Source organism: Choloepus didactylus, chromosome 5 (assembly GCF_015220235.1).
Source record: "Choloepus didactylus isolate mChoDid1 chromosome 5, mChoDid1.pri, whole genome shotgun sequence".
In the NCBI taxonomy this organism is placed as follows: domain Eukaryota; kingdom Metazoa; phylum Chordata; class Mammalia; order Pilosa; family Megalonychidae; genus Choloepus; species Choloepus didactylus.
Genome location: NC_051311.1, coordinates 8,148,425 through 8,170,171, shown reverse-complemented (window position 1 = coordinate 8,170,171; position 21,747 = coordinate 8,148,425). Strand labels below are relative to the sequence as shown.

At 43.8% G+C, this 21,747-nt stretch overlaps 1 protein-coding gene across 12 annotated transcripts in view; it reads right to left on the bottom strand.

Moving 5' to 3' along the window:
- KIAA1217 (KIAA1217 ortholog) overlaps positions 1-21,747 on the bottom strand; it is a 767,824-nt gene that overhangs the window by 28,512 nt on the left and 717,565 nt on the right. For all 12 annotated transcript variants that reach the window (XM_037837853.1, XM_037837856.1, XM_037837854.1 and 9 more), the window contains 2 exons: positions 21,167-21,333; positions 3,243-3,418 (listed from right to left, as the gene is read on the bottom strand). In XM_037837853.1, coding sequence (XP_037693781.1) covers positions 3,243-3,418; positions 21,167-21,333 — 343 coding nt within the window. The remainder of the gene's footprint in view (positions 1-3,242; positions 3,419-21,166; positions 21,334-21,747) is intronic.

Here is a 21,747-nt window from a genome sequence, read left to right as displayed (position 1 = left end):
GAACACACCCGCAGGAAAGTTCCTGCAGCAGCTGCAGCCTTGAGGTGGAGAGAATGAATGTGCAATAGAACTCCAAATACATGACATTTGCATGGAAAAGTCTCTTTTCAGTTCACAGCCAGACAGAATAGTTTTAATAGGTTGACTGGATGTGTTGTCCAGGACGTCAAAGCTCTGATGGAAGAGCTAAGACCTAAATGCTATCATGGATGTATCAATGACTCTGAAGCCTGCCAGTTTGCAATCAATATTCCAAGGAGCCGTCATCAGATCCAAAGTCTAACCTCTGCCTAAAATTCTATTTTAATCTCTTCTGGGCAACATGCCTCTCAGATTTCATCGGCCTGTACACCAGAGACTCTTAAACTTCACAGCTTTCCCTTTGTCCCTCATGGAACATACAGATGTACGTCCTGATATCACTGCCACAGCCTCACATCTATTTATATGTTTTTGATACTTATAGATAAAGCATTAAAGAACAAATTTGTTTTTCAAATTGAAAAAAGAGACAATGGAGCTAAAATGAAGGCTGAAAATAAATTTCTGATATTTTCACAAATGATACGACTTTTGAGAACATCAGGTGTTCTCAGACGCTCTATAGGTCTTTCCACTCTATGTAAGTTGCTCTTTATTCTACCTTAGTTGAAAAGAAACATATAGCTTGATAAAATATATTTTATGGACGATATGCAAAGTCCTTGAATGGTATGAGAAGTCTATTTCCATGTAGAAACCACCAAAGATGAGATTATCTTGATGCAATTTCTCTCCAAATTCTAAAGTTCATCTCTCTGACATCTGAATGGCTCCCCAGCAATTTAACCTGACATGCCCCAAGGGGGCTGACTTTCGTGTGTGTGTGTGTGTGTGTGTGTGTGTGTGTGTGTGTGTGTGTGTGTTAGAAAGAGAGGGAGGGGAAGAGAGATCTCACAGTCCTAAACTTCCAGAGCTGAAATTTCCAGCTGTTTTCCAACCCACTTTTTCTCTCTCCACTTTTGACCCATCCAATCAGTTAGCCTGCACTATCAAACCTTGTGCATTTTGCATTTGCTTTCTTCTCCCCTTCCTACTTCTACTGCTTGGTTCAGGTCTTATTGCCTTTTGCCCAGACCATGAAGTATCTTCCAATATGGTTTCCCAGATGCCAGCCTCTTTCCTCCTTAATCAGTCCTGCCCCCGAGTGCCTGAGTAACCTTCCAGAAATACAGCTCTGTCCTTGCTACTTCCTTGATCAAAAGCCTCAGGGTCTCCCACATCACAACGGACAGTAAGTCTCAAACGTGAATGTGCTTCAGAATCACCCACATAGCTCTGTAAAATGCTGATTCCTAAGCTCTGTCCAGAGACATTCCAAATCTAGAGCCGGACCCAGGACCTCTCATGTTAAGCCAAATCTTCCAATCTCGTAACGCAGGCCAGAAGGGCATCAAAGCAGGCACCCGAGGGCTGAGCAAATGAGAAGATCACAACCAAATACTGAATCTCAGGAGTATCTTGCTCTCAACTCTCCCGCCGTACTGGAAAACGCAGCTCTCCTGGGACGCCCTGCATGTTTCTGGTTCCTGGTCCAGACGCTGGTTGGTTTGCAGGGTTCCTCTTTGTGGAAGGACCCTCCTCTCTCGCCTCCACTTATGAATCCCCACCCATCTTCAGGGCCATTCCATTCAGTTTAACAAACCATTCTGAGACTCTGCTACACGCATGGAATGTGCTATATGAAGAATAACTGATTTCAAGTGAGACCTTCCTGATCCCTAGTGTCAGAAATAATCTCTCTTTCGTGTAGGTTCACCTGACACCTGTAGCTCACCTGCTTTGTGCTGTATGCATACTTACATGTTCTCCTTTGCTAGACTGGAGCCCCTCAAGGACCCCAAGTGGATCCTCTTCGTGTGTGGTCAGTCCATGGTGCCAATTCCATAACGTCCTCTCAGGACACTCTTGGTCCCTTGGTCCCTTGTCTTTCCCATGCCATGCCCGTGCGGGGCTGCTAGTCTCAGGATATTACTGTGATTAAAGATGTCTTTTCTAGGTCAGAAGCAAGGGTTAGCTCAGCTAACCAAGAAGCATTATTTGTAAAGGGAGGAAATTAATTTTTTTTCTGTAATTTTACTGGAAAAATTATTAAAACATTATATTTCTAAAGATGCTTTAAAGAAGAATATTGAGACCTAGTTTTAGATAACTGGCCTGTCATCAAAATATTCAACCTTATGGTGGGCAATTAACTCTCCCCATAAATGTATGAACTACATACATTTTTTTAGAAGTTATTTTGAGATGTGGGATGAACAGTGGTCAAATATAATTAATTAGGAAAATAATAATTCAAATTCTGATTTTTTTTCCCTTTAGATGGCTACTGAGAGGAACCTCCTCATTTTAATCAAACACATTGGGGTTGGCATCAGGGGTGATAGAAGTTACAGCTCAAATATCAAATTTATGATAGCACATATGCTTTAGACCACAGACACTTCCGGAGGTTGTAGACATGAGAAGAATTTAAAATTTGCTCCTTTAACAATCCTAAATTGGGAGATGTAAGCTTTCTAGGAAACATGAGAAGACCAACATTTGAAGAGCTTGGAAAAATTACTACTGATTCTATTAAAAGGTGAAATGGTTCTACAATAAACCCCCATTGCCTAACAAAACATAAATGAATATAAAGGCTGTGTCTTCCCTAGTGACAGTGGGATAATAAACCACTGCTTATTTCATCAGTAATCGTGATAGATGCTTTCAGCAAGAACCTTATATAAAATTCTTAATGTTCAAAGAAGCATCTTTCATTCTGGATCACACATACCTTCATGCAAATTCCTCTTTTGCAATTTTAGCTATGGTTGAATAATAGGATGATAAGTTTTGGGCTGTGCTATTTTGGCTATTAGTTTTAATTTATTGACTTTAAATACAGACTTCAAATTCATCATGGGGTTTTGCTGTTTGCTCACTTTAATTTTATGTGTTGCTGAGCCCTTCAAAACAACGTGATGCTCCAAGCTTTGACACTAGCTTCATCACCTAGGGACAGCTGAACCTCCTAGACCTCAATGGAAGGGTGCTGAGAGTCCACGGATACCCAGAATAAGCAGAACTCTGACTTGTACACCGTAGGTACCCAACAAACAGAAAGGAAGAAGTACCAACTAGGAAGGCCCCTTGCTGGCAAAGAAAAAATTCCTCGCAAGGCTACACAGCGAAACGTGCAAGAGGAGAGTGGCGCTCACCCCAACTTCTTGACAATCTTCTCCTCTTCGTGGAGGTACTTCTGCCTCTCCTGCTCTACCAGGGTGCGCTGTCGCTGCACGGGGTCCTCCAGCCGCCTCAGGGTCTCTGCCACCTTGCCACTGATTTCCAGCTCAGCTGCCTTCATCATGGCCCTCAGTAGCTCCTGGTTCTGCAGCTGTGGAATGAAAGAAATCAACCTCAGTTGGCTCTGCCTGCCCGACATTGCTGGGGACCGAAGGCCTTGCAACCTTCAGAAGGGGGTTTGGATAAACAGCCCACGGTGGAATGTTTTTTATTTCTCTCAAGGAGAAAGGGAAGGTGCCAAGCTGCATATGACTTCGCTTCTTCAGCCACCATCTGAGTTTTAGCAGCCAGCTGACACCCAGACTTTCAGAACTGCGTCTGAAAAAAGAGATCTGTCCATTCTCTGGCCAGCACACCACAGTCAATGGGTGTAAACTCTCATTGACATATTTTTATAGGGAGCAGCCAAGAGGACCAGTTTTGGAGCCAAGTAGACCTTGAATCAAACCCCAGTCTCTCTCACCAGCTCATTGTGAGAGCCGGGACAGGGTACTTGGACTCTCTTGGTCTGCATTTCCTTATCTCTAACAATGGGGATCCACTCTCCTTGGTAGAATTTTTCTGAGGATTAAATGGGATCCTGCTTGGTGTAGAACAGGTACTTAACAAAGGTTGAATTGGCTTTGGAGTATTCCAGAGTATCAGTTAAGAGCATCTGTGCCCCTCTTGTTTGTATTGTTCAGCATTCCTAAGATCATGTAATCACCGACTCTCATAAAGCACTGTTGCTGAAGGAGTTGAGGGTGGAGATGAAATTGCTTCCAGATGACCCCAAGGCTCTTAGCAATCAGCTGATTTCCCTGGATTTTATGTGGGCTGCCCATATATGTAAGCCCACAATTTCCATAGGGTTTCCAGAACACTCTTGTTTCCCACCCCAGAGAGCCTGCCCAAGAATCTCAAACACTTGAGTCCTGTTTCCAAGGAGGCCATGTTTGAGTGTTTCCCACGAGGTGGGACAATTTTCTGACAGCACATCTGCCCAGTGAAGTCACTCCACCAGTCTCGAAAACAGTAATTATATTATACCCACCATATGACAGCACACCTAAAGTGCCCCTGCAATTTCAATGAGCTGTTACTATTTCCTTCATTTTCTGGTTTAGGATGCTGTTTCACCTCCACGGAGTGACGATATCCTTGTCAACTGTCCATCATCTGATTTGTCCAGGATCTGTGCTCATCGAGGGTAATGCAATGACCATGTGACTCTGCTTGAAACCTCATCAAGGCTCCCATTTTCTTCGAATAAAGATGACACATTTCAATATGGGCTACAGGAGGCCCACCCTCGAATTCCAGCTTCACACTGTGGAATGAAAACCAGCCTCCAGAGAGACACACCCGGGCTTAATTTCTAGTTTACCCCATGGCAGGAGAGAGACCAAGGGCAGGTTATCATCCTCTCCATGTCTGTCCATCAAAGAGGTAGCAAAATGGTGGTAGTTGGCTGGGAAGGAGACCCAGCTCCCAGTATATCTGACTACTCTTCTCAGGGGAGCCCGGACCTGGGCTTGGGGCCTGCGGCTTTGTCTAGGAGTGAGCCACATAAAACTCTGCCCCTCTGGTCACCTTCTCTTTGTGACTCGTGATCATGCTCTCACTGTCTTTGCTAACATCTTTTGGTCTTAAAGACGATCAGTCAAGAGATTGCTGAAAGGCACCACTTTTTGTGCAGGTGCAGATCTAGGCACAAGTTGCTGGGTGGGTGGCCCCTGCCCACCCAGCCGGCCCCTCTCACGCCACACTCTCCACGCTCTCTGCTCCAGCCACACACACGTCCCTTTGGTTCCTCTGACCAGCCCAGCTCTTCTGCCGCAGGGACTTGACACCTGCTGTTCCCACATGGAATGCTCTCCCCTTGCTCTGGTTACTCTCTGCTCCCCACAACACAGTGTCTGGCACAGAGCAAGCACTCAACACAGAGCTGTCAAAGGAATGAAGTAAATTAAACAGTAATGTTGATAATAACAAACAACAGTGGAGAATCCCAAAATTATTTTCTAAGTGGTTGCAGTACAGAGTGACCCATCGGCTCGGATCTGCCTGGGGCTCAGCTCTACAGCCCTGACTTGGTCTGATTTTGGTGGAGGAGCAGGTCTCCAGATCAGTACCATGATGGTGAGTTAAATGTACCCACCACCACTCCCTGCTATCACAATGATATGCTCAAGTTCAGCCCCATGTATCAAATCCCACCGAGCTATCGCTGTGGAAGGGAGAGGGGGATGAGAGTGGAGACTGATTACATAAGTGAACAAATAAATAGACAAAGCAAAGGGGTCTAAAAATAACCGACGCCTGGGTCCCCCCGGCCCCCTGAGATTCTGATTTAATTGGTGTGGGTGCACCCTGAGCACTGGGAATTTTTAAAACTCAGATGATGCTGATGTGTAACTAAGGAGGAGAATCGCAGTCTAAAAGGGCTCCCGAGTGGACAGATGAGCCTCGAGATATGTGGCAGAACCCTCTGCAGCTGGTTCTCCTACCTCTGGCTCCACAAACAATCAGTGGTGCAGCAGTGGATATTAACAGGGGCCGTTAAGCTGGAAATTATTTAAAACTCTTAAAAGGGAAGTTTTTGGAAAATGGAGAAAGCAAAGCCCTAAGACATTAAGTGACACATTCATTCGGGGTCACACAGAAATTAATGGGCAGAGTCAGGATTAAAAGGCGGTCTTCTGGATTCAACCCAGTAATTGTCCTACCATCCCCGCTGCTCCTTTGTGGAGGTGGGGAGTGAGTCTGGTTTGCTCCTGGCCGTGAGCACAGCTCTGGCACATACCAGGCACTCAGCGCCCACTCACCGTCTGAATGGACTGCAGGTAAATTCCTGAGAACTTTAACCGGACCACTGGAAGAGCCCCACTGCACGCAACGTTCACGAACACCTTGACTTCATTCCACTCGAGAGGTGTGAGATACACTTGGGGAGGGAGAGGCTCGCCTTGAGCTCAAGGCTGTCTTCTCCTTCCACAGAAGCCAACTACAGGGGGACTACAGAGCGGATCTTCCAAAGCACACAAGCTGGCCTCTGGGTAGCGGCGAGCTGCTCTGAAGGAATAAACATTGGCATGGGTTCTTTCTCTGCGTTCCTCTGTGCTCTCCACGCTCCCTGCCTGGAGCTCTTGCCTTGCCTTGAGCCATAGGACTTTCTCTGTTACCCTTGCAGGGCGTGAAGCGCGGGGCTGAAGGTAGGACGCGTTGGCATCTGTCCCTAAATGCCTTCAAGTAGGTTAATCAGCAGATCCAATCATGACATTTGCTATTAGCAGGTGGGGGTGTCTGCGTGTCACTGTCAACATAAAAGAACCCCAGCTCTACCGAGGTGTAATTCACAGACAATAACGTACATCCATTTTAAGTGCACCATTGGATGAGTTTTGACAAAGGTATCCATCAACAGAACCACCACTAAAATCAAGGTGGATGTCATTTTTTATCTCCCCAGAAAGTTAATTCATGATCCTTGGCAGTTAATCCCCAACCCCCAGGCCAAGGTGACAACCAATCAGCTGTCACTGCACATTAGTTCTTCCTGATCTAGGGGGTCATATAAAAGGAATTATACAATATGCAAACCTCTGTGTCTGGCTTCTTTCACTCAGTATAGTGTTTTTGAGACTCAGCCATGCTTTTGAGTGTTTTAGTAGCTCATTTTTATTGCTGAGTGGTATTCCATCATATGGCTATACTATATAATTTGTTTATCCATTCACATATTGATGGGCATTGTTTGAGAATGAGCTTATCAATGTCTACTAAAAAAAAAAAAAACCTCTGGGATTTTGACTTCAGGATTGTTTGTAATCTAGAAATTGACTTGAAATGAATAAACATTCTAACAAAGTTGAGTCTTCCAATCCATGAAGACCATGTATCTCTTCATTTCTAGAGGTCTTCTTTAATTTATATCAGCAGTATTTTGCAGTTTTCAATATAAAGGGGGTGCACATATTTTGTGAAATTTATCCCTAAGTATTTCAGTTTTTAACACTATTTTAAATGGTGTTGTCTTCTGATTTTTATTTCCCCATGTTTTATTCCTAATATATAATACAATAAGTTTTTATATATTGACTTCATTATGGTGACCTTGCAAAATTCACTTATTTTTAGTAGTATTTTTTTGTAGTTTCCTTTTGATTTTATTCGTACACTATAACGTCATTTGTAAATAATGTCAATTTTTCTTCCTACTCTCCAATCTGCATGCCTTTTATTTCTTTTCCTCGCCTTATTGCACTTACTAGGATCTGCAGTACAATTTTAAGTAGAAGTGAGAGTGGGTTTCCTTGCTTTGTTCCCAATTTTATGGAAAATATGTTTTGCCATTAACTGTGATGTTTTCTATAGGTTTTTTTACAGACATTCTTTATCAGGTTGAGAAGTTCCCTTTTGTTGCTAGAGTGCTGAGTGTTTTTATCTTGGGTGTTGAACTTTGTCACATACTTTTTCTCCATCTATTGAAATATGAGTTTTCTCCTTTATTCTGTTAATAAGGAGAAATACACTGATTACTTTTTAAAAATATTTAAACAATCTTGCATTCTTGGGATAAAAACGAGGATAATATATCATCCTTTTAAAATATTACTGGATTCATTTTCCTAAATGTTGTTAGGATATTTTTATATCTAATTCCTATGGGATATTGGTCTGTGGCTTTCCCTTAAGATCTTTTGTCTGTTTTTTGCTTTTAGGATAGCGCTGGCTTTTTTCTGGAAGCGTTTTATCCTTTGAATGATTTAAAGATGTCATTCCATTGTCTTCTGGCTTGCATTTTGCTTCTGACAATAAGTCAATGGTAATTCTTATCTGCTTCCTTATCTATAATGTGTATTTTTTTTCCTCTGACTGATTTTAAGATTTTTCTATTTATCTCTGGTTTTCAGCAATTTGATTATATGTGCCTTGGTGTGGTTTCCTTTCTGCTTGTCCTGCTAAGGGTTTAACTGAGTTTCTTTGCTCTGTGGGTTTATAGCTTTCATGAAATTTGGAAAAATTTCAGCCATTATTTCTTCTAATATTTTTCGCCTCTCCTCTGACCAATTAATACTGCTCCACAGGTCACTAATTTTGGTTCTGATTTTTCAGTCTTTTGTCTCTCTCTACTTCTGTTTAGTTTCTATTGCTTTGTCTTCATATTCACTGATATTTGTTTCAGCATTGATTTATCTTTTCTTAAGTACATTTATATAATTTTTCGGCTCTTGAAAGTACCTCTTGGATACCTTTTGTCTTCCATTTCTTGTCTCATAATGTCCATGCTTTCTTTTTTTTTTTTTTTTTTTAATCATCATTTTATTGAGATATATTCACATACCACGCAGTCATACAAAACAAATTGTACTTTCGATTGTTTACAGTACCATTACATAGTTGTACATTCATCACCTAAATCAATCCCTGACACCTTCATTAGCACACACACAAAAATAACAAGAATAATAATTAGAGTGAAAAAGAGCAATAGAAGTAAAAAAGAACACTGGGTACCTTTGTCTGTTTGTTTCCTTCCCCTACTTTTCTACACATCCATCCATAAACTAGACAAAGTGGAGTGTGGTCCTTATGGCATTCCCAATCCCACTGTCACCCCTCATAAGCTACATTTTTATACAACTGTCTTCGAGATTCATGGGTTCTGGGTTGTAGTTTAATAGTTTCAGGTATCCACCACCAGCTACCCCAATTCTTTAGAACCTAAAAAAGGTTGTCTAAAGTGTGCGTAAGAGTGCCCACCAGAGTGATCTCTCGGCTCGTTTTGGAATCTCTCTGCCACTGAAGCTTATTTCATTTCCTTTCACATCCCCCTTTTGGTCAAGAAGATGTTCTCCATCCCACGATGCCGGGTCTACATTCCTCCCCGGGAGTCATATTCCACGTTGCCAGGGAGATTCACTTCCCTGGGTGTCTGATCCCACGTAGGGGGGAGGGCAGTGATTTCACCTTTCAAGTTGGCTTAGCCAGAGAGAGAGGGCCACATCTGAGCAACAAAGAGGCATTCAGGAGGAGACTCTTAGGCACAAATACAGGGAGGCCTAGCCTCTCCTTTGCAGCAACCGTCTTCCCAAGGGTAAAACTTATGGTAGAGGGCTCAACCCATCAAACCACCAGTCCTCTATGTCTGTGGTCATGTTAGCAACCATGGAGGTGGGGTAGACGAATACCCCTGCATTCTCCACAGGCTCCTCAAGGGGGCACTACATCATTTTTTTTTTTTTTAACTTTCCCTTCTTTTTTAAATCAACTGTATGAAAAAAAAAGTTAAAAAGAAAACAAACATACAATAAAAGAACATTTCAAAGAGACCATAACAAGGGAGTAAGAAAAAGACAACTAACCTAAGATAACTGCTTAACTTCCAACATGTTCCTACTTTACCCCAAGAAAGTTACATAATATAGCAACATTTCAGTGAACTTGTTCCTACTACATCCATCAGAAATTAACAGACCATAGTCATTTCTGGGCATCCCCAGAACGTTAAATAGCTTATCTGTTCTTCTTGGATTATTGTTCCCCCTTCCTTAATTGCTCTCTACTGCTAGTTCCCCTACATTCTGCATTATAAACCATTTGTTTTACATTTTTCAAAGTTCACATTAGTGGTAGCATATAACATTTCTCTTTTTGTGCCTGGCTTATTTCGCTCAGCATTATGTCTTCAAGGTTCATCCATGTTGTCATATGTTTCACCAGATCGTTCCTTCTTACTGCCGCGTAGTATTCCATCGTGTGTATATACCACATTTAATTTATCCACTCATCTGTTGAAGGACATTTGGGTTGTTTCCATCTCTTGGCAATTGTGAATAATGCTGCTATGAACATTGGCGTGCAGATATCTGTTCGTGTCACTGCTTTCCGATCTTCCGGGTATATACCGAGAAGTGCAATCGCTGGATCGAATGGTAGTTCTATATCTAGTTTTCTAAGGAACTGCCAGACTGACTTCCAGAGTGGCTGAACCATTATACAGTCCCACCAACAATGAATAAGAGTTCCAATTTCTCCACATCCCCTCCAGCATTTGTAGTTTCCTGTTTGTTTAATGGCAGCCATTCTAATCGGTGTTAGATGGTATCTCATTGTGGTCTTAATTTGCATCTCTCTAATAGCTAGTGAAGCTGAACATTTTTTCATGTGTTTCTTGGCCATTTGTATTTCCTCTTCAGAGAACTGTCTTTTCATATCTTTTGCCCATTTTATAATTGGGCTGTCTGTACTACTGTCATTGAGTTGTAGGATTTCTTTGTATATCCAAGATATCAGTCTTTTGTCAGATACATGGTTTCCAAAAATTTTTTCCCATTGAGTTGGCTGCCTCTTTACCTTTTTGAGAAATTCCTTTGAGGTGCAGAAACTTCTAAGCTTGAGGAGTTCCCATTTATCTATTTTTTCTTTTGTTGCTTGTGCTTTGGGTGTAAAGTCTAGGAAGTGGCCTCCTAATACAAGGTCTTGAAGATGTTTTCCTACATTATCTTCTAGGAGTTTAATGGTACTTTCTTTTATATTGAGATCTTTGGTCCATTTTGAGTTAATTTTTGTGTAGGGGGTGAGGTAGGGGTCCTCTTTCATTCTTTTGGATATGGATATCCAACTCTCCCAGCCCCATTTGTTGAAAAGACCATTATGGCTCAGTTCGGTGACTTTGGGGGCCTTATCAAAGATCAGTCGGCCATAGATCTGAGGGTCTATCTCTGAATTCTCAATTCGATTCCATTGATCTATATGTCTGTCTTTGTGCCAGTACCATGCTGTTTTGGCAACTGTGGCTTTATAATAAGCTTCAAAGTCAGGGAGTGTAAGTCCTCCCACTTCGTTTTTCTTTTTTAGAGTGTCTTTAGCAATTCGAGGCATCTTCCCTTTCCAAATAAATTTGATAACTAGCTTTTCCAAGTCTGCAAAGTAGGTTGTTGGAATTTTGATTGGGATTGCATTGAATCTGTAGATGAGTTTGGGTAGAATTGACATCTTAATGACATTTAGCCTTCCTATCCATGAACATGGAATATTTTTCCATCTTTTAAGGTCCCCTTCTATTTCTTTTAGTAGAGTTATATAGTTTTCTTTGTATAGGTCTTTTACATCTTTGGTTAAGTTGATTCCTAGGTACTTGATTTTTTTAGTTGCTGTTGAAAATGGTATCTTTTTCTTGAGTGTCTCTTCAGTTTGTTCATTTCTAGCATATAGAAACATTACTGACTTATGTGCATTAATCTTCTATCCCGCTACTTTGCTAAATTTGTTTATTAGCTCTAGTAGGTGTATCGTTGATTTCTCAGGGTTTTCTAGATATAAGATCATATCATCTGCAAACAATGACAGTTTTACTTCTTCTTTTCCAATTTGGATGCCTTTTATTTCTTTGTCTTGCCGGATTGCCCTGGCTAGCACTTCCAGCACAATGTTGAATAACAGTGGTGACAGCGGGCATCCTTGTCTTGTTCCTGATCTTAGAGGGAAGGCTTTCAGTCTCTCACCATTGAGTACTATGCTGGCTGTGGGTTTTTCATATATGCTCTTTATCATGTTGAGGAAGTTTCCTTCAATTCCTACCTTTTGAAGTGTTTTTATCAAAAAGGGATGTTGGATTTTGTCAAATGCTTTTTCAGCATCTATTGAGATGATCAATTGATTTTTCCCTTTCGAGTTTTTAATGTGTTGTAATACATTGATTGTTTTTCTTATGTTGAACCATCCTTGCATGCCTGGAATGAACCCCACTTGGTCATGGTGTATGATTTTTTTAATGTGTCTTTGGATTCGATTTGCAAGTATTTTGTTGAGGATTTTTGCATCTATATTCATTAGGGAGATTGGCCGGTAGTTTTCCTTTTTTGTAGCATCTTTGCCTGGTTTTGGTATTAGACTGATGTTAGCTTCATAAAATGAGTTAGGTAGTGTTCCATTTTTTTCAATGTTTTGAAAGAGTTTGAGTAAGATTGGTGTCAGTTCTTTCTGGAAAGTTTGGTAGAATTCCCCTGTGAAGCCATCTGGCCCTGGGCGTTTATTTGTGGGAAGATTTTTGATGACTGATTGGATCTCTTTGCTTGTGATGGGTTGGTTGAGGTCTTCTATTTCTTCTCTGGTCAGTCTAGGTTGTTCATATGTTTCCAGGAAATTGTCCATTTCCTCTACATTATCCAGTTTGCTGCCATACAGTTGTTCATAGTATCCTCTTATAATTTTTTTAATTTCTTCAGGATCTGCAGTTATGTCACCTTTTTCATTCATTATTTTGTTTATATGGGTCTTCTCTCTTTTTGATTTTGTCAGTCTAGCTAGGGGCTTGTCAATCTTGTTGATCTTCTCAAAGAACCAACTTTTGGTGATATTTATCCTCTCTATTGTTTTTTTGTTCTCTATGTCATTTATTTCTGCTTTAATCCTTATTTCTTTTCTTGTACTTGGTTTAGGATTGGTTTGCTGTTCATTTTCTAGCTTCTTCAGTTGATCCATTAGTTCTTTGATTTTGGCTCTTTCTTCCTTTTTAATATATGTGTTTAGTGCTATAAATTTCCCCCTTAGCACTGCTTTTGCTGCATCCCATAGGTTTTGGTATGTTGTGTTCTCATTTTCATTCGTCTCTATATATTTAGCAATTTCTCTTGCTATTTCTTCTTTAACCCACTGATTGTTTAGGAGTGTGTTGTTTAACCTCCAGGTATTTGTGAATTTTCTAAGTCTCTGATGGTTATTGACTTCTAATTGTATTCCATTGTGGTCAGAGAATGTGCTTTGAATAATTTCAATCTTTTTAAATTTATTGAGGCTTGTTTTATGTCCCAGCATATGATCTATTCTGGAGAAAGTTCCGTGAGCACTAGAAAAGTATGTGTATCCTGGTGATTTGGGATGTAATGTCCTGTATATGTCTGTTAAATCTAATTCATTTATCAGATTGTTTAGGTTTTCAATTTCCTTATTGGTCTTCTGTCTGGTTGATCTATCTATAGGAGAGAGTGATGTGTTGAAGTCTCCCACAATTATTGTGGAAACATCAATTGCTTCCTTTAGTTTTGCCAGTGTTTCTCTCATGTATTTTGTGGCACCTTGATTGGGTGCATAGACATTTACGATTGTTATTTCTTCTTGCTGAATTGCCCCTTTTATTAGTACGTAGTGGCCTTCTTTGTCTCTCAAAACATGCCTGCATTTGAAGTCTATTTTATCTGAGATTAATATTGCTACACCTGCTTTCTTTTGGCTGCAGCTTGCATGATATATTTTTTTCCATCCTTTCACTTTCAGTTTCTTTGTGTCCCTGTGTCTAAGATGAGTCTCTTGTATGCAACATATTGATGGTTCATTTTTTTTGATCCATTCTGCGAATCTATATCTTTTAATTGGGGAGTTTAATCCATTTACATTCAACGTTAAAACCGTGAAGGCATTTCTTGAATCGGCCATCTTATCCTTTGGATTATGTTTGCCATATTTTTCCCTCTCTCTATTAATATCCTTTATTGTACCCATACCGAATCTCTTTAGTACTGAACCTTTCTCCAAGTCTCTCTGTCCTGTCTTTGTTTCTCTGTCTGTAGGGCTCCCTTTAGTATCTCCAGTAGGGCAGGTCTCTTGTTAGCAAATTCTCTCAGCATTTGTTTGTCTGTGAAAAATTTAAGCTCTCCCTCAAATTTGAAGGAGAGCTTTGCTGGATAAAGTATTCTTGGCTGGAAATTCCTCTCACTCAGAATTTTAAATATATCGTGCCACTGCCTTCTTGCCTCCATGGTGGCTGCTGAGTAGTCACTACTTAGTCTTATGCTGTTTCCTTTGTATGTGGTGAATTGCTTTTCTCTTGCTGCTTTCAGAACTTGCTCCTTCTCTTCTATGTTTGACAGTGTGATCAGTATATGTCTCGGAGTGGGTTTTTTTGGATTTATTCTATTTGGAGTTCGCTGAGCATTTATGATTTGTGTATTTATGTTGTTTAGAAGATTTGGGAAGTTTTCCCCAACAATTTCTTTGAATACTCTTCCTAGACCTTTACCCTTTTCTTCCCCTTCTGGGACACCAATGAGTCTTATATTTGGACGTTTCATATTATCTATCATATCCCTGAGGTCCATTTCGAGTTTTTCAATTTTTTTCCCCATTCTTTCTTTTATGCTTTCATTTTCCATTCTGTCATCTTCCAGGTCACTGATTCGTTGTTCAACTTCCTCTAGTCTTGTACTATGAGTGTCCAGAATCTTTTTAATTTGGTCAACAGTTTCTTTAATTTCCATAAGATCATCCATTTTTTTATTTAGTCTTGCAATGTCTTCTTTATGCTCTTCTAGGGTCTTCTTGATTTCCTTCATATCCCGTACTATGGTCTCATTGTTCATCTTTAGTTCTTTGAGTAGCTGCTCTAGGTGCTGTGTCTCTTCTGGTCTTTTGATTTGGGTGCTTGGGCTTGGGTTATCCATATCGTCTGGTTTTTTCATATGCTTTATAATTTTCTGTTGTTTTTGGCCTCGTGGCATTTGCTGAACTTGATAGGGTTCTTTTAGGGTTTGTAGACCTATTGAAGTCCTTATCTCTAATTTATCAGATCTACAGCTTCGTGGAGTACACTTTCTCTAACTAACCAGCAGGTGGCGTCCACGAGCCACCTGTTCTCCACAAGCCAGATCTCCCCTGCTTAGCCTTTTTGGTGAGTGGGGGAGTGAGTCTTGTGGGGCCCAATTGGTGTACCAAGCTTGCGTGTGTAGTTGGTGTTGCCTGCCCTGTATGTGGGGCGTGTTTCTGGGCAGTCGGGGAGGGGGGGTGGCCCTAACAATCAAATCTCCCTGATGATCCTAGAGTTTTAAAGCTGCTGCAATAGTCTAATCCTTCAGTTCAGTCCTGCCACAGTTTGTCTCTGCCACTGACCCACAAGTCTTTGGTATTGGCGTATGGCTCCTGAGACTTGCAAGTGGGCCCCTCTTCCAGGCTGTGCACCCCGGGTCCTCTGTTGAGGGATGACTGTGCTATGTCACAGGTGAGTGCCGTCCCCCCAGGGCAGTTCTGGGCTGCTGGGCTGTGTACGGAGGCTCCCAGTCTGCTCAAATGATGGCTGAATGGGGCTTTGTTAATTCACACTGCTCCACCTTCCCAGCTCTGGGACATTCAGCTGAGGTTGCAGGGAAGGTTAATGTCCACGCCCAGTTTTGTGGTGTGTGCCTGTTATTTGAAGCACTTCCGTCACACTGGGTTGTCTGGGGCAGCTCTGGGCTATGGGGCTGGCGATGGGCAGGAGTGTTTCCTGTCCACCAGGATGGTGGCTGTGAGCGGACACCCCCCTTTTCTTGGGAAGTTGTGTTGTTTAGTGAATTTTCTCAGCCACTGGATTATTGCCTTTTGTCTCACAGCTCTCTTAGTTCTGCTCTTGACTTGACGTGCCCAAATTGCATTTCTTTGAAGCTTTCTGTATTGAGCTTCTTAGAGTAATTGTTTTAGAAAAAGCAAAAAGGATAAAAAAAAAACAAAAAAACAAAAAACGGCCCTCCTCAGAGATCTAATGGGTTATTGAAATGCTAATAGACAAAGCAACCAGGGCCATTAAGGAAAGGTGCACAGGGCAGAGAGATCAGCTTTGCTTCAGGATTTGCATATGCACCTCAAGGCCTGAGCTCCGCCCTTCCCCCTTCTGTGTTCACCAGAACTCCAAAAATCCTCCGCTTTTATTTTGGAGTTTTTCGTGTTGTTTTTTTTCTATGCCTGTCTCCTCTCTGCTGGGCTGGCTGCTCTCAGAGTCTCTGGTGTCTGGTCTCAGTCTATAGATTTCGCTGATCTCAGCAGTTCCACGTTTTCATGAGTGTTGTAAGAAGTATGCCCAAAGACAGGTTGCTCTGTGGTGTCCAGTCCACGCAGTTCCTGGCTTTTTACCTACTTTCCTGGAGGAGTAACTAAAACTTACAGCTCACCAGTCTGCCATCTTGCCCCGCCTCCCCATGCTTTCTTTTATATCCTTGAGAATGATCATAAGAGTTGCTTTAAAGGCCTTCCTGCTGACTCCATCATCCCTGCCATTTCTAGTTGGTTTGTACCGTTTGCTTTTTCTTAAAGTATTGGCCACATTTTCCAGCAAATTCACATGTCTAGTAAATGTCGATTGGATGCTGGGCATGGAGCTGTGAATTTTGTCGGACTTCCTCTGGCAGGCAGTTCAGTTACCTGTGGATTGGCTTGGTCTTTCTGAGTCTTGTTTTAGAGCTTTAGTTAGGGTGGCTCTGGAGTAGCCATTACCCTAGGCTGGTGAGGGCCTGCTACTGAGGCAAGACTCTTCTCCGATCTCCACTGAATGCCAGCAGGCCATCAGACCATGAACATCTCGGCCCTGCGTGGGCTCTCAGAATTTTTCAGCTTATAGTGGGAAGCCCCAGTTCCTCCCTCATAGCTGAAACACGAATTACTGAAAATGGCTTGAAATTTTTTAAGCATACTTCAAGAAAAAAAATGTTCTTGGCTACTGGAAAATTTAATTGGTCCAAATAAGTTATCCATATCAACTTCATTAAGAAACTAGGAAACTGCCTAAACCGAATTCCACCCACCTCCAAATGGATACATACCCCACATAGTCATGATCAAAGAACGACGGACTTTCCCACAGTGGATGGTACAACCGGACTCATTCTGTAGTGTGGCAGTGACACCGAACAGGCTTTACCACAAATCAGGAAGTTTCCAGTCACCAGCTCCAGCATGACTCTGGACCACTGGGGCCGGTCCTCCGAGTGTGGAGGTCGGATAAGGATGCTCGTCCCACCCACGCTCTCTGGGTGCTTGGTCCCCACACTAGACGGCAGCTCGTGTCTTGGGCTTGGTAAATTGAATCGTATGTCAGCCTAATTGCCCACCTCTGTACTCAGTCCATTTATCACTTCTGCCTGTTGGGGATAAACAGGTCTGCTGACCAGGGTCCACCTCCAGGGTGCTTTTCCCAGGGATACACATTCCCACCCTCATTATTCTTAGATGTCAGAAGATAAAGGAGACCTTGGCTCATCCCCAGGAGGCACTAGCCTTTGGAAAGACATCTTAAGGTAACTTCATTGAATGATATCCTTTCAAACACAAGGGCTCTGTGTCCTGCTGTGCTTCTTTTTTTATGCTGATGCTTTGCCTCCTCCCTCTCTTGGGAAGAGATGGAAAATTCTCAGTAGTCTTAAAAATGGAACACTAGGGAGGGATGAGTAGGTGGTGCACAGGGCATTTTTAGGGCAGTGTAGCTATTCTGTGTGATACCGTGATTGTGGCCATGTGACATTATGCATTTGTCAAAACCCATAGAACTGCACGACACTATGGATTTTAGTTAATAATAATGTATCAATACTGGTTCATCAATTGTAACAAATGTGCTCCATAATGCAGGATATTAATCATAGAAGAAACTGCCTATAGGGGAGGGTGAGTAGGTGGGAACTCTCTGTATTTTCTGCTCACTTTTTCTGTAAGCCTGAAATGGCTCTAGAAATAACATCTATTTATATAAAAAAGAAATGCTAGATTCAAAATAACACAATTCTTTATTTATTGGGAAGCAGAATAAAGACCATAGGGCCGAGGAAGAAGTCATGGGAGAAACAGAGTAACTGTTCTGCAGGTAGGCCCAGCCATCTGGACTCCACAGAACCTCCACATCTTTCCAGAACTTTTCTCTCTCCTCAAGCTACAGGTAAGGACAGAAGTGTAGTCACTTCTGCAGATATGAGATTACCTTGGTAAAATCCAAGTACTGTAGCATTTTGGAAAAAAGATGTAGCTCACCATTGAGAAAAAGTGGGCTTTTTCTAAATCATCTCAGGGAGGTAATGAAAAAAGATAATCCTTATCTTTTCAAGACAACATTTGTCAGGTCCAAGGTCTGGACCTGCCTCCTTTTCCATTGGTGCCACCTAACTGCAGACCCCACTGTTGGCGGGGATGGGAATGTAACAAAGTACACGTCCCATTGTAGCTCTTGTACAATTATAACTGAGCTGAGGACACATCTGACATCAGCTGGAAAGGATGTGTGTCATCTCCCTAGAAAGGAGGTGTGTCATTTCGAAGTCACTGGGGGTCTACCCCACTTACAGGGTGGTGAGTACTTCGTTTGCTTCTGCTTCACCCTTAGCGACGGTTGTGCAAGATCTTCCCATTTCTGGGAGGCATTTCGGTGGACTGAGCACTCACAATTCCAGTTCTCAGCCTGGATATGTACTGGAATCACCAGCACCCGGCTTCTGGTCCACACAAATGCAGCCAGGGCCTCTGGCACTGGGGTGCTGGCATTTTTTAAAAAGTCCTCAGGTGATTCCAATGGGCAACCAGGATTGGGAACCATTCTCTTGGATTGGCAGTTCATGTGACGTTAGAGAGCAGGGAGTTTCAGCAACGGGGGAAAAGGCTTTCCTCGATCTGCAGCCTGGCCCCGTTTGCCTCCTTCTGCATCCCTTTCACCTTGCGTAAATCTCCCCGCCCTCCTGTGCTTGCCTTAGTTTTCTATCCCATCAATTCTGAAAATGAAATGCTCAAATAGGATCCGCTCCACAGTCTAGGATTTTCCTGATTTAATTTTCTAATTACTGGAGTCAGCTGCCAAGCGCAGAAGATTTCATTCAGTCTATTTCATAACAGTGTTTGAGGAACCTCTGAAGTGCTAATTCAATTTTTGTTCTTTTGAGACTATTCTAGAGAGTTCTGTGTATCTCTAATGATAGCTCCATTATTGGACTTACAATATTTTGGGTGCATAATAAACATATGCTGGGGGAGAACTGGAGCTGAGGTTGCCTAATTATTCTACACTGTTTTTATCTTAAACAGATTCCCCTGACTGAAAAGACAGAGGTCTGAGGGGCAGGAGAACTGGCAGGAGGTGAAGAATAAGACGACGGGGCTGGAAACAACTGCAGCCAGGCCCGGACCCCGGCTTCTCTTTCCTCTGCCTCAGCTCCTCGGAGTGGCATGGAAGTGAACCTCTCAAGTTCAAAGGCACATTGGCTCACTGTTCTTGGTAGACCCAGAAAGCCAGGAAGGTTGAGCATTTCTGGAGCAATAAAGGAAGCTGTGTGGCTGAGCACACATTCCCAGACCTCTATCAAAGGAGCCTTTGTCTGACAAGGTCTCCAGGTGTGAGTGTTACCACGGGCTGTGCGGAGGGTGTCCCCGACCCCCAGGCAGCCAGAGAGGCCGAGGCCTGTCCCCGGCAGGATGACCTCCAGCCACACACACAGCCGCAGTGTCCAGTTCTGCCCAACGCCTTTGAAACATCCAGGGCAAGTTGGTCTTCATGCTAACGCAGTCCTGCCCCGACCCCAGCTGAGATGTGCTCACTTTTGAGGGCACTCAGGTGCTACCATTCAAATTACACACTGATTTTTCTTGTGCACGTAAAGAGGAGCTCACTATTTCCAAATGGCCAGCAGACGGCATTACACGGAAACAGCAGTGGGCGAGCGTGACCTCCACCAGCCCAGGGCAGAACCCGGGAGCCCAGGGACCCTCCGGGCCTGCAGGAATCTTTGGTCTGAATAGCACTAATTAAATTGGTTTTAATTACTTTCCAGGACTTAAAAATAGAGACGTTTCACCTAAAACCTGAATTTTCAGATTCTCTTGAAGTAGTGAAACATCTAGAAACACTGGCCTCTTCCTTCTCGCGGCTGAGAGCTGGCTGGAGGCGAGTGGTGCTTGTCCTGCGGAGGCAGTTTGCTGTCTCCCCCTTGTCACCCGTGCGGTCACTGCCTGGAAAGTGGACACCTGACTCTACGCCCTTTACATGCCCGTGGCCACGCCTGTGTCTTCACTCCACTGCCCCATGGCTTTAAAACGGCCAAGCGGGGAGGAGCGCCTGCTTGAATGGGGAGCCTCGCAGACGGCAGGACCTAGGAGAGGATGGAAACGACTTTCCCTGGGTGTCCAAAGGCGTCTGGGACACTGCTCTGGGCCCGTGCAGACTTGGAGGCCCGAGCACTGGGCGGGGTCATCTATTCCACCCACCCCGAGATGTGTGACAGGAGTGGGGGTGGGCCTTGTCAGGGGCAAGCTGACCACCTGAGACCCCCAGATCCTGGGGAAATTTGCCTCTTAGTGATGCTGAGGCTGGAGGCTTCTGGAAGGCGGGAGGCTGCCTGGGCTTGGCTGGAGCCAACGCTACATTCCCAGTGTACAACTCACACCAAGGGCAGGGAGGCGCCCGGTGACGCAGGACACAAACGTTGTGACCTCAGGGAGGCACGTGCAGCCCAGCTCCCATCACCCAGACCCAGGAGACGCGCTGCTCTGCTCCCTCGGGTGAGCTGGCCTGGCTGACCAGGGCTGGTGCCACGAAGGGCCCCATTTTCCCTCCCTCCCGATCCCCGAGTCTGTCCTGATGGAGGAGGGCAAGGGAAATGTTACGAGACATCCTGTCCAAAGAAAATGCAGATGCTTTTCTCAACAGATCATTCATGAGGGCTTTTCCATGCACATTTCTCCTATTCTACACCCACATTTCTAAGTACACACTAGGTCCTTGTCAGGAAAGCTCAGCTGCCTGTTGCACCTTCGTGCGAGCCCAGTGGGGAGGAGGAAGGAGCCAAGGCTGGCCGCTCCAAGGGGTGCCTCTCTTTCCAGCCCTCAGCCCCAAATGCAGCTGTTTAATAGATTCTCCCTGCGTAAGGGCATGTGCATCTTAAGGGGTGGCTGTCGGTTGGCTGTGGTTGCAGGAGAAGGTTCTAGACAAGGAAACCGTGCCTCGATGGTTCTGCTGTTGGCGCCTTCAGTTGGCGCCGAGGAACAGACTGGCGGAGGGAGCCCAGGGAAGGAAGGGGCAGCGGGGTGGGGATCGGGGAGGAGGTCCCTGGAAGCAGGAGAGGCCCACCCACCCTACCTGCAGCTGGCGCATCTGCTGCAGCTGGAGCCTGAGCTCGGCCACGCTGCACCGCACGTGCAGCAGGCTCTGGCGCACTGGGGAGGCGTCGGCAGGCAGCGCCGGGCTGGGCGGCCCCGGGGACTCCAGGGCCGGCAGGGTCTTCCCACCAGGCACGTGGGGGGCTCCTGGGAGGACAGAGCAGCACAGCACGTGAGAAGGCAGGAAGTGCCCACCACCCAGCGCTGGTGACGCTGACAATGCCCACCTCCTTCACTATGAAAAGAGAGTAACAAAGAATTATGCTGGCCCTCTCGGTGGCAACAGTGGGGAACTGGAGTTAAATCAGCTGTGGTTCATGCGTGCAAGCTGATAGATAATACACAGACCGTAAACATCATGTTCTGGAAGTTTCGTGCCAGCGGCAGGCAGGTCACGGGCAGTGTGTGCGGCACGATACCGTGTTGAGGAAATGAATGCTCTTTATCTAAGATAGATGCATATTTTTTAAAACCCGCAGGTTTGCACAGACAAAAGATTAGAGGGATGTAGAATGAAGTGCAGCCAGAATCTCCAGCTGGTGGTATTCCATGTGGGTTTTG